Source organism: Rhinichthys klamathensis, unplaced genomic scaffold, assembly GCF_029890125.1.
Source record: "Rhinichthys klamathensis goyatoka isolate OS25496 unplaced genomic scaffold, OSU_Roscu_1.1 h1tg000103l_1, whole genome shotgun sequence".
Classification (NCBI taxonomy): Eukaryota; Metazoa; Chordata; class Actinopteri; order Cypriniformes; family Leuciscidae; genus Rhinichthys; species Rhinichthys klamathensis.
The window spans coordinates 1,351,616-1,365,780 of record NW_026606642.1 but is presented as its reverse complement, the minus strand read 5'-3'; the positions used below and the strand labels follow the sequence as shown (position 1 = coordinate 1,365,780).

Genomic DNA, 14,165 nt, shown 5'->3' with positions numbered 1-14,165 from the left:
TCGCCAATAGTTCTAGGAACTATGAAAAGATTCCTTGAGTTACAATAGATCTAATGCATTGCATTAAATTCTATTGTTTGTTTTAGATGAAACTCAAACATATATAGCCTAATAATTGTATACTCATTTGTGGGTAGTTGTTATTAAGAGTTTGGGTTCCTCAATACAAATATGTATCCGTTTGTTGTTTGTAGCCACATAATATTGTGTGTGTGTGTGTGTGTGTACATGATGGGCATAAACAGAACAGTGTAGACCCAGATTTAATGCAGACTGCAGAAAAACATGTGAGATTTATTATTGCCACTGATCAGTCAACAAGACTCATGATTTCTGAGTGTTTTATATGTTTAATTTCTGACTGAGTATGTTTCTGTTTGTTCTCCAGGTGTGTTTGGTGATGCAGAGAAAGTGTCAGTCATTGAGGGAGATTCTGTCACTTTACACACTGCTGTTACTGAAATACAGAGAGATGATGAGATAGAATGGAGGTTAAATGGATATCGCATTGCTAAAATCAGTGATGACTCCGTCAGAACTGAAGGGGCATTCAGAGACAGACTGCAGCTGGACAATCAGACTGGAGATATCAAGATCACAAACATCAAAACCACAGACTCTGGAGAATGTAAACTACAGATCATCAACAACAGTGGGTCCTCAGAGAAGATATTCAGTGTCAGTGGTGAGTGTTTTTTTTATTTAATAATTGTTATACATAATACACACCCTATGAACAATTTAAATTCTCTACAATGTTTTGTTACAGATACAAAATGATACTGGCAAACTTTCATTTATACAAATAATTTCAGTTTAAAATGAGATATTTATAAAAATATTTGTCATCATCTGACAAGAAAACGGACAAACAGACCCTTCAATATTCAATGCAATTGCTTCTTTATTATAAGGAAAAACAACAGATTTCATATTTATTTTTAATTATATGGTAAAATGATCATATCAGTACCAGTTGGACTTAGATTTCTTAAAAAGGCAGTTAAAATATGTCATATAAATTATTTTCTTTTGTTGCTAATCAGTGAAAAAATTATAACCCTCACAAAACTTGTGAGAATTGTTATTTTGTATCGTTGAGATGAATTTAGACGTGTAGGTCTAGAGGTCATCTGATCTTGAATTTTTCCAAAATTGATAACTAAGAATGTCTATTTCATTAGCTCTCAAAATGACAATAGAGTTTAATCTGATCTAAGATGGAGGAAAAGCAGATTTCCAAATAATCAGTCAATAGTTACAGGAGTCCAAATTGTATGACACCTCAGATGCAGTTTATTGTGCAAACACATATCTTAATAATAAACAAGATTTCTAACTATAAATAATCCCAAAATACATCAGGGACTCACAAACAAAATTTTAAAAAGAAATCCAAAATAAAATAGACCTTTTTACATGCTAAGGAGCCTAAAGATATAAACAAAAAATCTAAACATATGTTGGACGTGATCCTTACGTTATGAAGAGGAGCGATTTTTCAATCGGTTTTAGGTTATAAACATGAAGACATTGTTTGCTTTTCATTTAAGTTTAACTACTTTCTATGGATTACATCTCTGTTTGTTTTACTTTAATCAACGTAGAGTATCATTCCTGGTCTCTGTTTCTGGTGTATTCAACAACCCCACTGGGCTGTCACTTTTAATAACTAATGTTGTATTAGTGCCTAAATTAAATCATTATGTAAAAGTAAGTTGGTGTGAGGAGGAGGCGTGAACCAGCAAACATTTAAATTCTTTAATAACGTAAAATAAACAAACAACTAAACGGACGACTGCCGCCACAAATAAACAAAACACAGCAGAAATAGTCCAGCCCTGGTCCTCTTTTTCATCCTGTTTGCCACACATTATTTAAAAAAAATCCTATTTAAAAATAGGCCTAAATGTTTTTTTTTTTCTATGATGTTTTTTTTTAAATGGTTGTGCTGCTTACTAAGGTGTGGAAACTCTAATACAGTCTTGCTTTTTCAGGATACTTTGATGAACAGAAAGATTGAACAACATTTTTTTGAAATCTTTTGTTATATTATACATTTTTTACTGTTATTTTTGATTAAGGTGTCCTTGCTAAATAAAAATATTAAAGGTGCTCTAAGCGATGTCACACGTTTTTTAGGCCAAAACATTTTTTGTCACATACAGCAAACATCTCCTCACTAACCGCTGGCTGCCTGTCCCCTGAACACACTGTAAAGAAACGCGATCTCTGTAGACAGCCCAGGCTCCACAAACAGCAACAAAAACAAACTGGGCTAACCCGCTCCACAAAACATGACAAACAGTTCCAGCCAATCACCGACAAGAAGGACTTGGGGGCGGGGTTTGGAGGGTTAGTGCGCGGATGAGGAGGAGGGAGGGTCTAGCTAGCCTCCGTTTTGTTTGACAATACTTTAAAAGTCAACAAGAAGTGACGTCACCCGACATCGCTTAGAGCACCTTTAATTTATTCAATTAAATAAGAGCATAGTGACCCCAAACATTTAAACTGTAGTGTATATTAATCAGATTTAGATTGCTTCAGTCCAGAGCCATAGAGAGAAAGAGTTGTTCACTCCCAAGAAACTGGAGGAGCTGTCCAAAAAAATGGAAGAGAATTGTAACACCATTTCTGAGGTTAAGGAAGAGATGAAAGCTCACAAGCAGAAGGAAGCTATATTGGAGCTGGAACTTTCTGATCTTAAAAAAAGAAAATAAAGAGCTGAGGTCAAGGGTAGGAGAATTGGATCGCTACAAAAGGCGTTGGAATTTACGCATCCGACAGGAAGTGATAACCCTGCTGGCCAAGATTGCTCCTGGTGTGCCCTGGGAAATGGAAGAGGCGGTTGATACGGTTCATCGTATTGGCAGAAGAGAAGGAAATCGTATGCGCCAGATCATCATACAGCTTTCAAAGCGAATCTACAGAGATCAAATATGGACATTGTCAAAGGGATCAACCGTGTGCAAGGAAGCATGCATTAATTTCTCTGAGGACTTAAATAAAGAAGACCGAGAGGCTACGGGAGTACTTTGGCCACGCATTAAACAAGCACGAGCTGAAGGGAAAGTGGCATACTTTCGTGGTCCCTTCGCTTTCATTGAAGGGAAGCACATTTTTGCCTGATGATGAAGTCTTGGAAAATGGGAAAGGTGTTATTTAAGAGGCTTTTTTTTGTAAGTGTTGCACTTTATTTTTCTAATCTCATTGTCGATAGCTTATAGAGTGCCGAAGTTATGACGTCACTTTGTAGGACAACTCGGAAGTTAGCGGCGCATGGGTTCCCTCGATCGAAAAGCTATGCATTTTCCCCATAGACTTTTGGAAAATCGCCAAAAAAAAGATCTGTGTTCAACAAAGAGTTGTGACCCAACTAGATGTATACATTTTGAAGCCTAAATAAAGGCTTCAGATATAAAATGCTATGGTCGCGGATCAACGTCATCATCAAGCTTCCTCAAACTTTATTTAAAAAACACGCTCGCTCATTATGATCTGCGCTGTGTATGAACACTTATCCACTTTTTCATGAGAAATATTGCCCATTCGCTTTTTCCAAAAATGTTAGAAACTAATTTTGTTTATGCGTGCCTCTCTGAGATTTATTTATCTTTTGTTAATGTTTTATTTATTCGTTTATTATTTTGTTAGTTTATAAACCTTAAAGCTGCAGTCCGGAACTTTTCCTCTTTGTCGCCATCTCTCTGTTCGAAATCTGTAACTGCAGTGATTCGCGGAATTATTATCTTTACGTGGGTTGTAAATCGGCATGAAACAGCGCGGATGTGTTTTGAGGCGAGTGGTGCTGTCAGTCGCCGCGCTGTGTGGATACTGTCATACAGAATCACAGATTCACCTTTTGAAAGTTTGAGCAACATAAGAATTTTCATAAGAAAATGTCTTCTGAACAAGTAAGTAAAATCCATTTTTGTTCTGACCAACTAAGGGGGAAAAAGCATTCGACATGATAAGCTTCGTTAGATTTAATCAACGCGATTTACAGCAACCGTGCAAATTATAGCCTACTTTGTTCTCAAATTGTTCATGTTAACAACATCAGCATTGCGTGACTAATGTTAAATTTAATGTGTTTTATGGTTACCTGTGTAGTTCAGAATTCATATTCTCCATAATAGCAAAACGAGAAAGGCACAACAAAGGAAACTCCATAACTGTGTGAATTAAGAAAACGTACTGTTACACGATTGAACTATTGAAATGTCTTACTTGTTCAGCAGAAAAAAGCCGTCTCTTCTTCTGTTTTGAACCCCTTCAAAACACGGAGTTCACGCACTTTTCAAAAGCCCCGCCGATGTTTAAATCCTTGTGTTCGCATGAGACGGTTTCTTTCTCTTTCTCTAGCCACCTTAAAACCGAAGTACGAAGTCTTTTGGGTTTTATAACTGCTGAATCTCCAGTTGACACTGATGATTGTTGTTTGGATCTTTCTGGATGCCATAAGTTTAATTATGTAAAGTGCTGCGAGAAAAGCCTATACATCTAAACATCTCGTCACGCGCAGTATAGCCGGCTAGCCGAAACTCCTTCTTTATGTGTACGGGTGTGACGTAATGACGCAAAGACATGCTCGAATTTCCCGCGGAAACCCACCAGTACCACTGGAATTAAAATCATTATTACAAGCTAACCGTTTTGAATCTAGCTATGGCAAGCAGATAGTTTTGACCACTGGCAGAATACGTTTTTTTTTAATATAATTATTTTGGATTATTTTTAACTTAAAAAAGTTACGGACTGGAGCTTTAATATTATTTTCTTTGTGATTAAGATTATTATGCCTGATCATTGTGCCCCAAATTAACTTTAAAGATTATCTTTCACTGTATTATGTTTGATTGTATTGTAAGGGGTATACAGTCAAAGACCCAGAACCAGATATGAAGAATGAAGACCCGGAGTCAGAATTATAAAAAATTAAAGAAAAGTTTTACTGAAGATAGTTTGCATTTTCATCAGCAGAAGTCAGCTTCAAGACTCACACAGGAGTTCGTAGGCCGCCCCGCTTACAGTTACACAGATCACAGCAGTTATACCATTTCCAAGGTCTAAGCTACGTCATTGCTTACAGGTTGAATGATTCTCATTGGCTAAGAAACATGAAAGCCTAAACAATTTAACACATGTGAGGAGATAGGGGTGCCTATCGCCATTAGTAAAGATAGTTGTCGTCCACTCATTGGATTTAGGTCTGTGGTGGCCTCGCAGGTTAGAGAAGGGCACCGGGGTGTCTGGTCCGACCGTCCAGAACCTACATAGAATGTCATACACACACACACACAAATAACAGACACTAGCAAATAACAGCTCCCATCAAGGCTGAAGAGAGTCTGAGCTCCTTATTATCAGTTAAGTATACCAAAACATACTGCTAAAACATTCACTCGTTTGGGAGAAAAACAGATCACTGGCATTTACTCCCAAGGAAGGAAATATACTGGAAAGAATACATTTTAATACAACAATTAAAGTTTGATAGTAACGCTCAATATAGCTTGACCATATGTCCAACGAAGGATCATATGTGTCCACGCTGCCTTTAGGACCCTCTAACCTTTCTACTGATCCCAGAGAAAGAGACAAACGGCCTTGTGGGTTACGTGGCCTTCGGGTCCTGCGTGTACTACGTGCAATCTCAAAGTAAGATTGGAATGCACCTAAAAGAAACTGGTTACTTACATCCATGCATTTAAGAAAATATAATTTCACAAGCACAAAGAATATAAAAATTATTATGTGATAATGAATATATTTGATTATTGATTTTTATAAAGGAAGTATATAACCATTCAAAATGATATATGATTATATATGTATTTGAAGAGGCAAGGGATTTTGACCAACCCTTCAGTATGTTTGCATACCATTTGCTAATTCGCCAGAAAAAACCCGCGATTTTACCATCTCAGAAGCACTAATGTAACGTTAGCTATGGCCGTATCAATTTCCAATCTTATGTCATTTTTCTTAGACGATGGAAAAACCCTAGATTGAGGAGAGAACCACTATAAATCTGGACATGTAGAACAGTGCAGCTTAGATGCTGGTTAACTTGCCGGTATTGTAAGGGCCAGCATGAGGGACAAGGTTTATCGAGTCTCGGGAAGTAAAACTAGGGAGAGATAGAGGAGTTATAATAGTGTTCTATGTATTTAAGATAACTATACAAATGATCTCTGAACAAGCATAACACAGTTAAATTCCAAACATTTAATATAATAGTTGTATATAATTATATATGTTGAATTTAAAGATAATTGTCCAAAAGCATCAACAAATATATTATAATTAAACCATATATGTTCCCTAAATAAACCATACACACTCATTTTGTTAACCTTTTCTATATATTTTTACCTCCACAAGCCCCAATGTGAGAGCCAGTGTAGTAAATTTTATCTCACATTCACATTACTGTGAGCTGACTGGAGTGTAGTTACAATAGTATACAAGTAGTATTACAATATTTTAACATTTAATTTTAGTTTTTTGTCAGACGGGCGACTTACAGTGCATTAAGGCTATACATATCAGCGTGTTCTCTGGGAATTGAACTCGCAACCTTTTGCACAGTTAACAAAATGCTCTAATCACTGAGCCACAGAAACCTTACAGCAAGAGTTGTAGTAAACATCTTTATTTTCATAAAATAAGTAAACTGAAAACAAACTATATACTAATAGCAAAAACTGATAATTCACATGACAGGTCTCTACAGGGAAAGATGGCATTGTTGCTACACAATGTGAATGTCCACGTGGACAATACAAATGCAGCCATGCAGCTGCTTTGGCCATCTTTGCCATCCACAATTTCAGCTGCACAGACACCACATGTCTGTGGAAGAAGCCCAAAGCAGCTAAGAGCACACACTCTGTAGAGGAGCTGTTCCCTCCACCGAATGAGCCTTATAACCCACTGACACGAGAGCCAACAGCAGAGGATCGTGTTTGGCTGAGGAACAGACTCAGGGGCAGGTTCTCAGGAATGTCCTGGCTTCTCTCACCTAAACCTGAAGAGAATCCTCACACCTCGGAAGCACATTCTGTTCCTAGAATTGTAGAGTCTGTAGGTCATCAGGGGTCTGAAGCTATCCTGGCCAGTATGGCTTTGTCAGAGGAGGAACGGAGGGCTATTCAGGTGGCAACAACTGGTCAGCGCAACAATCCAAACTGGCATTTATTTAGACGTGGAAGGCTGACTGCCAGCAACTTTGGAGCTGTCCTTAGGTCAAAGCGTGTGGCTGCTTCACTTCTTGCTAGGGTGCTGGGAAAGCAACAAGCCCTAGAGGGTGTTTTGTCTGTACAGTGGGGTATTGTGAACGAGAGTGAAGCCATCCAGGCATTCACCACAGGAACTCAGATGCCAGTCCAGGAGTCTGGCTTGTGGCTGTCTCCTTTAGGAGTGTTGGGAGCATCTCCAGATGGTCTGGTGGGGTCATCTGCAATATTGGAGGCCAAGTGTCCCTACAATGCAAGAGAAAAGTCAATTAGCCTGCACAGAGACCACCCCTACTGGCATCAAGTACAGGGACAGCTTCACCTCACTGCAAGAGAAACCTGCTACTTCACTATGTGGACCACAAAACAAAGTGTCATCATCCCCAAATCCAGAGATGACACTTGGCAATCAAACCTGCAAGTTAATTTTGTTAAGAATTAAAAAATAGTTGTAAAAATCTGAACAATCAAAAATTTGTAGACATATTTCTTACTGTATGAGGTCGCGGTTCAATGCGAAAATCCCATTAGAACAAGCTGTGTGTCACATCGCACCTGGTGTACACACAGTGTAATAGAAGCTGGGCTGAGCTTAACTGAACGATGACAGAATAGAGGTATCTAATAAACTTACCGTAAAACTTCAAATAGTAGCCCGGGCTTTTATTTACCCAAATTGTCGAACTGCACCGGCTTGTATTTGAGACGGGCGTCTATATGAGACAGGCCTTTATAATTTAGTGTTGAGATGTCGTTCATTGAGTGTATAGGCCTGTCTCTAATCTCTAAAAATCTCCAAATGCTCCACGTGAAACTGCGGTCTTCCGACCTTTTACTATCGCGTCAATTGATTTTGATTAATATGCGCGAGGGAGAGAGAGCAAGACAGCGCTCGTTGTTTGAAGACGGGAGAGTGCGCGCGCGCGGCCGGGGCTTTCTCTCTCTGCTCGTATCGCGCCCTGTCAAGCGCAGCAGTCATTCTATTCTACATCACTCATCGATCAAAAAAAAGGCTTTGGAGGGACAAAAATATGCTTTGGTGGCCGCCAAAAAGCGGGCGATCTGGCGGTTTTAGAGGATTAAATACAACCCGAAACTAAAAAACAGACCCGGCCTCTATTTGAGACCGGCCTTTATTTACCCACACCTGCAGCCACACCAGGCGTGTAAAAGAGACAGGCGTCTATTTGGGACTCGGCTATTATTTGAAGTTTTACGGTACTAACCTTTACATTGAGGTAATATTAGAAACGTCAGGAAATCCATTGTTTCTGGCTGGATGGAGAGAAGGAGCCTGATGTTAATGGCTGGATGGAGAGCAGGAGCCTGATGTTAATGGCTGGATGGAGAAAAGGAGCCTGATGTTAATGGCTGGATGGAGAGAAGGAGCCTGATGTTAATGGCTGGATGGAGAAAAGGAGCCTGATGTTAATGGCTGGATGGAGAGAAGGAGCCTGATGTTAATGGCTGGATGGAGAAAAGGAGCCTGATGTTAATGGCTGGATGGAGAGCAGGAGCCTGATGTTAATGGCTGGATGGAGAGCAGGAGCCTGATGTTAATGGCTGGATGGAGAGAAGGAGCCTGATGTTAATGGCTGGATGGAGAGAAGCAGCCTGATGTTAATGGCTGGATGGAGAGAAGGAGCCTGATGTTAATGGCTGGATGGAGAGCAGGAACCTGATGTTAATGGCTGGATGGAGAAAAGGAGCCTGATGTTAATGGCTGGATGGAGAGAAGGAGCCTGATGTTAATGGCTGGATGGAGAGAAGGAGCCTGATGTTAATGGCTGGATGGAGAAAAGGAGCCTGATGTTAATGGCTGGATGGAGAGAAGGAGCCTGATGTTAATGGCTGGATGGAGAGTAGGAGCCTGATGTTAATGGCTGGATGGAGAGCAGGAGCCTGATGTTAATGGCTGGATGGAGAAAAGGAGCCTGATGTTAATTGCTGAATGGAGAGAATGAGCCTAATGTTAATGGCTGGATGGAGAGTAGGAGCCTGATGTTAATGGCTGGATGGAGAGCAGGAGCCTGATGTTAATGGCTGAATGGAGAGAAGGAGCCTGATGTTAATGGCTGGATGGAGAGAAGGAGCCTGATGTTAATGGCTGGATGGAGAAAAGGAGCCTGATGTTAATGGCTGGATGGAGAGCAGGAGCCTGATGTTAATGGCTGGATGGAGAGTAGGAGCCTGATGTTAATGGCTGGATGGAGAGTAGGAGCCTGATGTTAATGGCTGGATGGAGAGTAGGAGCCTGATGTTAATGGCTGGATGGAGAGTAGGAGCCTGATGTTAATGGCTGAATGGAGAGAAGGAGCCTGATGTTAATGGCTGGATGGAGAGTAGGAGCCTGATGTTAATGGCTGGATGGAGAAAAGGAGCCTGATGTTAATGGCTGGATGGAGAGAAGGAGCCTGATGTTAATGGCTGGATGGAGAAAAGGAGCCTGATGTTAATGGCTGGATGGAGAGAAGGAGCCTGATGTTAATGGCTGGATGGAGAAAAGGAGCCTCATGTTAATGGCTGGATGGAGAGCAGGAGCCTGATGTTAATGGCTGGATGGAGAGCAGGAGCCTGATGTTAATGGCTGGATGGAGAGCAGGAGCCTGATGTTAATGGCTGGATGGAGAGAAGGAGCCTGATGTTAATGGCTGGATGGAGAGAAGGAGCCTGATGTTAATGGCTGGATGGAGAGCAGGAACCTGATGTTAATGGCTGGATGGAGAAAAGGAGCCTGATGTTATTGGCTGGATGGAGAGAAGGAGCCTGATGTTAATGGCTGGATGGAGAAAAGGAGCCTGATGTTAATGGCTGGATGGAGAGCAGGAGCCTGATGTTAATGGCTGGATGGAGAGAAGGAGCCTGATGTTAATGGCTGGATGGAGAGAAGGAGCCTGATGTTAATGGCTGGATGGAGAGAAGGAGCCTGATGTTAATGGCTGGATGGAGAGAAGGAGCCTGATGTTAATGGCTGGATGGAGAAAAGGAGCCTGATGTTAATGGCTGGATGGAGAAAAGGAGCCTGATGTTAATGGCTGGATGGAGAAAAGGAGCCTGATGTTAATGGCTGGATGGAGAAAAGGAGCCTGATGTTAATGGCTGGATGGAGAGAAGGAGCCTGATGTTAATGGCTGGATGGAGAGAAGGAGCCTGATGTTAATGGCTGGATGGAGAAAAGGAGCCTGATGTTAATGGCTGGATGGAGAGAAGGAGCCTGATGGTAATGGCTGGATGGAGAGTAGGAGCCTGATGTTAATGGCTGGATGGAGAGCAGGAGCCTGATGTTAATGGCTGGATGGAGAAAAGGAGCCTGATGTTAATGGCTGAATGGAGAGAATGAGCCTGATGTTAATGGCTGGATGGAGAGTAGGAGCCTGATGTTAATGGCTGGATGGAGAGTAGGAGCCTGATGTTAATGGCTGGATGGAGAGAAGGAGCCTGATGTTAATGGCTGGATGGAGAGAAGGAGCCTGATGTTAATGGCTGGATGGAGAAAAGGAGCCTGATGTTAATGGCTGGATGGAGAGCAGGAGCCTGATGTTAATGGCTGGATGGAGAGTAGGAGCCTGATGTTAATGGCTGGATGCAGAAAAGGAGCCTGATGTTAATGGCTGGATGGAGAGCAGGAGCCTGATGTTAATGGCTGGATGGAGAGAAGGAGCCTGATGTTAATGGCTGGATGGAGAGTAGGAGCCTGATGTTAATGGCTGGATGGAGAGAAGGAGCCTGATATTAATGGCTGGATGGAGAGAAGGAGCCTGATGTTAATGGCTGGATGGAGAGTAGGAGCCTGATGTTAATGGCTGGATGGAGAGTAGGAGCCTGATGTTAATGGCTGGATGGAGAGAAGGAGCCTGATGTTAATGGCTGGATGGAGAGAAGGAGCCTGATGTTAATGGCTGGATGGAGAGAAGGAGCCTGATGTTAATGGCTGGATGGAGAGAAGGAGCCTGATGTTAATGGCTGGATGGAGAAAAGGAGCCTGATGTTAATGGCTGGATGGAGAAAAGGAGCCTGATGTTAATGGCTGGATGGAGAAAAGGAGCCTGATGTTAATGGCTGGATGGAGAAAAGGAGCCTGATGTTAATGGCTGGATGGAGAGAAGGAGCCTGATGTTAATGGCTGGATGGAGAGAAGGAGCCTGATGTTAATGGCTGGATGGAGAAAAGGAGCCTGATGTTAATGGCTGGATGGAGAGAAGGAGCCTGATGTTAATGGCTGGATGGAGAGTAGGAGCCTGATGTTAATGGCTGGATGGAGAGCAGGAGCCTGATGTTAATGGCTGGATGGAGAAAAGGAGCCTGATGTTAATGGCTGAATGGAGAGAATGAGCCTGATGTTAATGGCTGGATGGAGAGTAGGAGCCTGATGTTAATGGCTGGATGGAGAGCAGGAGCCTGATGTTAATGGCTGAATGGAGAGAAGGAGCCTGATGTTAATGGCTGGATGGAGAGAAGGAGCCTGATGTTAATGGCTGGATGGAGAAAAGGAGCCTGATGTTAATGGCTGGATGGAGAGCAGGAGCCTGATGTTAATGGCTGGATGGAGAGCAGGAGCCTGATGTTAATGGCTGGATGGAGAGTAGGAGCCTGATGTTAATGGCTGAATGGAGAGAAGGAGCCTGATGTTAATGGCTGGATGGAGAGTAGGAGCCTGATGTTAATGGCTGGATGGAGAGAAGGAGCCTGATGTTAATGGCTGGATGGAGAGAAGGAGCCTGATGTTAATGGCTGGATGCAGAAAAGGAGCCTGATGTTAATGGCTGGATGGAGAGCAGGAGCCTGATGTTAATGGCTGGATGGAGAGAAGGAGCCTGATGTTAATGGCTGGATGGAGAGTAGGAGCCTGATGTTAATGGCTGGATGGAGAGTAGGAGCCTGATGTTAATGGCTGGATGAAGAGTAGGAGCCTGATGTTAATGGCTGAATGGAGAGAAGGAGCCTGATGTTAATGGCTGGATGGAGAGTAGGAGCCTGATGTTAATGGCTGGATGGAGAGAAGGAGCCTGATGTTAATGGCTGGATGGAGAGAAGGAGCCTGATGTTAATGGCTGGATGGAGAAAAGGAGCCTGATGTTAATGGCTGGATGGAGAGCAGGAGCCTGATGTTAATGGCTGGATGGAGAGTAGGAGCCTGATGTTAATGGCTGGATGCAGAAAAGGAGCCTGATGTTAATGGCTGGATGGAGAGCAGGAGCCTGATGTTAATGGCTGGATGGAGAGAAGGAGCCTGATGTTAATGGCTGGATGGAGAGTAGGAGCCTGATGTTAATGGCTGGATGGAGAGAAGGAGCCTGATATTAATGGCTGGATGGAGAGAAGGAGCCTGATGTTAATGGCTGGATGGAGAGTAGGAGCCTGATGTTAATGGCTGGATGGAGAGTAGGAGCCTGATGTTAATGGCTGGATGGAGAGAAGGAGCCTGATGTTAATGGCTGGATGAAGAGAAGGAGCCTGATGTTAATGGCTGGATGGAGAGTAGGAGCCTGATGTTAATGGCTGGATGGAGAGAAGGAGCCTGATGTTAATGGCTGGATGGAGAGTAGGAGCCTGATGTTAATGGCTGGATGGAGAGCAGGAGCCTGATGTTAATGGCTGGATGGAGAGAAGGAGCCTGATGTTAATGGCTGGATGGAGAGTAGGAGCCTGATGTTAATGGCTGGATGGAGAGTAGGAGCCTGATGTTAATGGCTGGATGCAGAAAAGGAGCCTGATGTTAATGGCTGGATGGAGAGCAGGAGCCTGATGTTAATGGCTGGATGGAGAGAAGGAGCCTGATGTTAATGGCTGGATGGAGAGTAGGAGCCTGATGTTAATGGCTGGATGGAGAGAAGGAGCCTGATATTAATGGCTGGATGGAGAGAAGGAGCCTGATGTTAATGGCTGGATGGAGAGTAGGAGCCTGATGTTAATGGCTGGATGGAGAGTAGGAGCCTGATGTTAATGGCTGGATGGAGAGAAGGAGCCTGATGTTAATGGCTGGATGAAGAGAAGGAGCCTGATGTTAATGGCTGGATGGAGAGTAGGAGCCTGATGTTAATGGCTGGATGGAGAGTAGGAGCCTGATGTTAATGGCTGGATGGAGAGCAGGAGCCTGATGTTAATGGCTGGATGGAGAGAAGGAGCCTGATGTTAATGGCTGGATGGAGAGTAGGAGCCTGATGTTAATGGCTGGATGGAGAGCAGGAGCCTGATGTTAATGGCTGGATGGAGAGCAGGAGCCTGATGTTAATGGCTGGATGGAGAGAAGGAGCCTGATGTTAATGGCTGGATGGAGAGTAGGAGCCTGATGTTAATGGCTGGATGGAGAGTAGGAGCCTAATGTTAATGGCTGGATGGAGAGAAGGAGCCTAATGTTAATGGCTGGATGGAGAGTAGGAGCCTGATGTTAATGGCTGGATGGAGAGTAGGAGCCTGATGTTAATGGCTGGATGGAGAGTAGGAGCCTGATGTTAATGGCTGGATGGAGAGCAGGAGCCTGATGTTAATGGCTGGATGGAGAGCAGGAGCCTGATGTTAATGGCTGGATGGAGAGAAGGAGCCTGATGTTAATGGCTGGATGGAGAGAAGGAGCCTGATGTTAATGGCTGGATGGAGAGAAGGAGCCTGATGTTAATTGCTGGATGGAGAGAAGGAGCCTGATGTTAATGGCTGGATGGAGAAAAGGAGCCTGATGTTAATGGCTGGATGGAGAGCAGGAGCCTGATGTTAATGGCTGGATGGAGAGTAGGAGCCTGATGTTAATGGCTGGATGGAGAGAAGGAGCCTGATGTTAATGGCTGGATGGAGAGAAGGAGCCTGATGTTAATGGCTGGATGGAGAGTAGGAGCCTGATGTTAATGGCTGAATGGAAAGCAGGTGTTTCTGGCTGGATGGAGAGAAGGAGCCTGATGTTAATGGCTGAATGGAGAGCAGGAGTCTGAT

At 43.0% G+C, this 14,165-nt stretch overlaps 1 protein-coding gene across 1 annotated transcript in view; it reads left to right on the top strand.

Moving 5' to 3' along the window:
* Window positions 1–14,165, top strand: part of LOC130086893 (uncharacterized) — an 832,515-nt gene that overhangs the window by 13,883 nt on the left and 804,467 nt on the right. Inside the window, exon 2 of the mRNA XM_056253114.1 lies at window positions 389–685. Within this exon, the coding sequence (XP_056109089.1) occupies window positions 389–685 (297 nt within the window). The remainder of the gene's footprint in view (window positions 1–388; window positions 686–14,165) is intronic.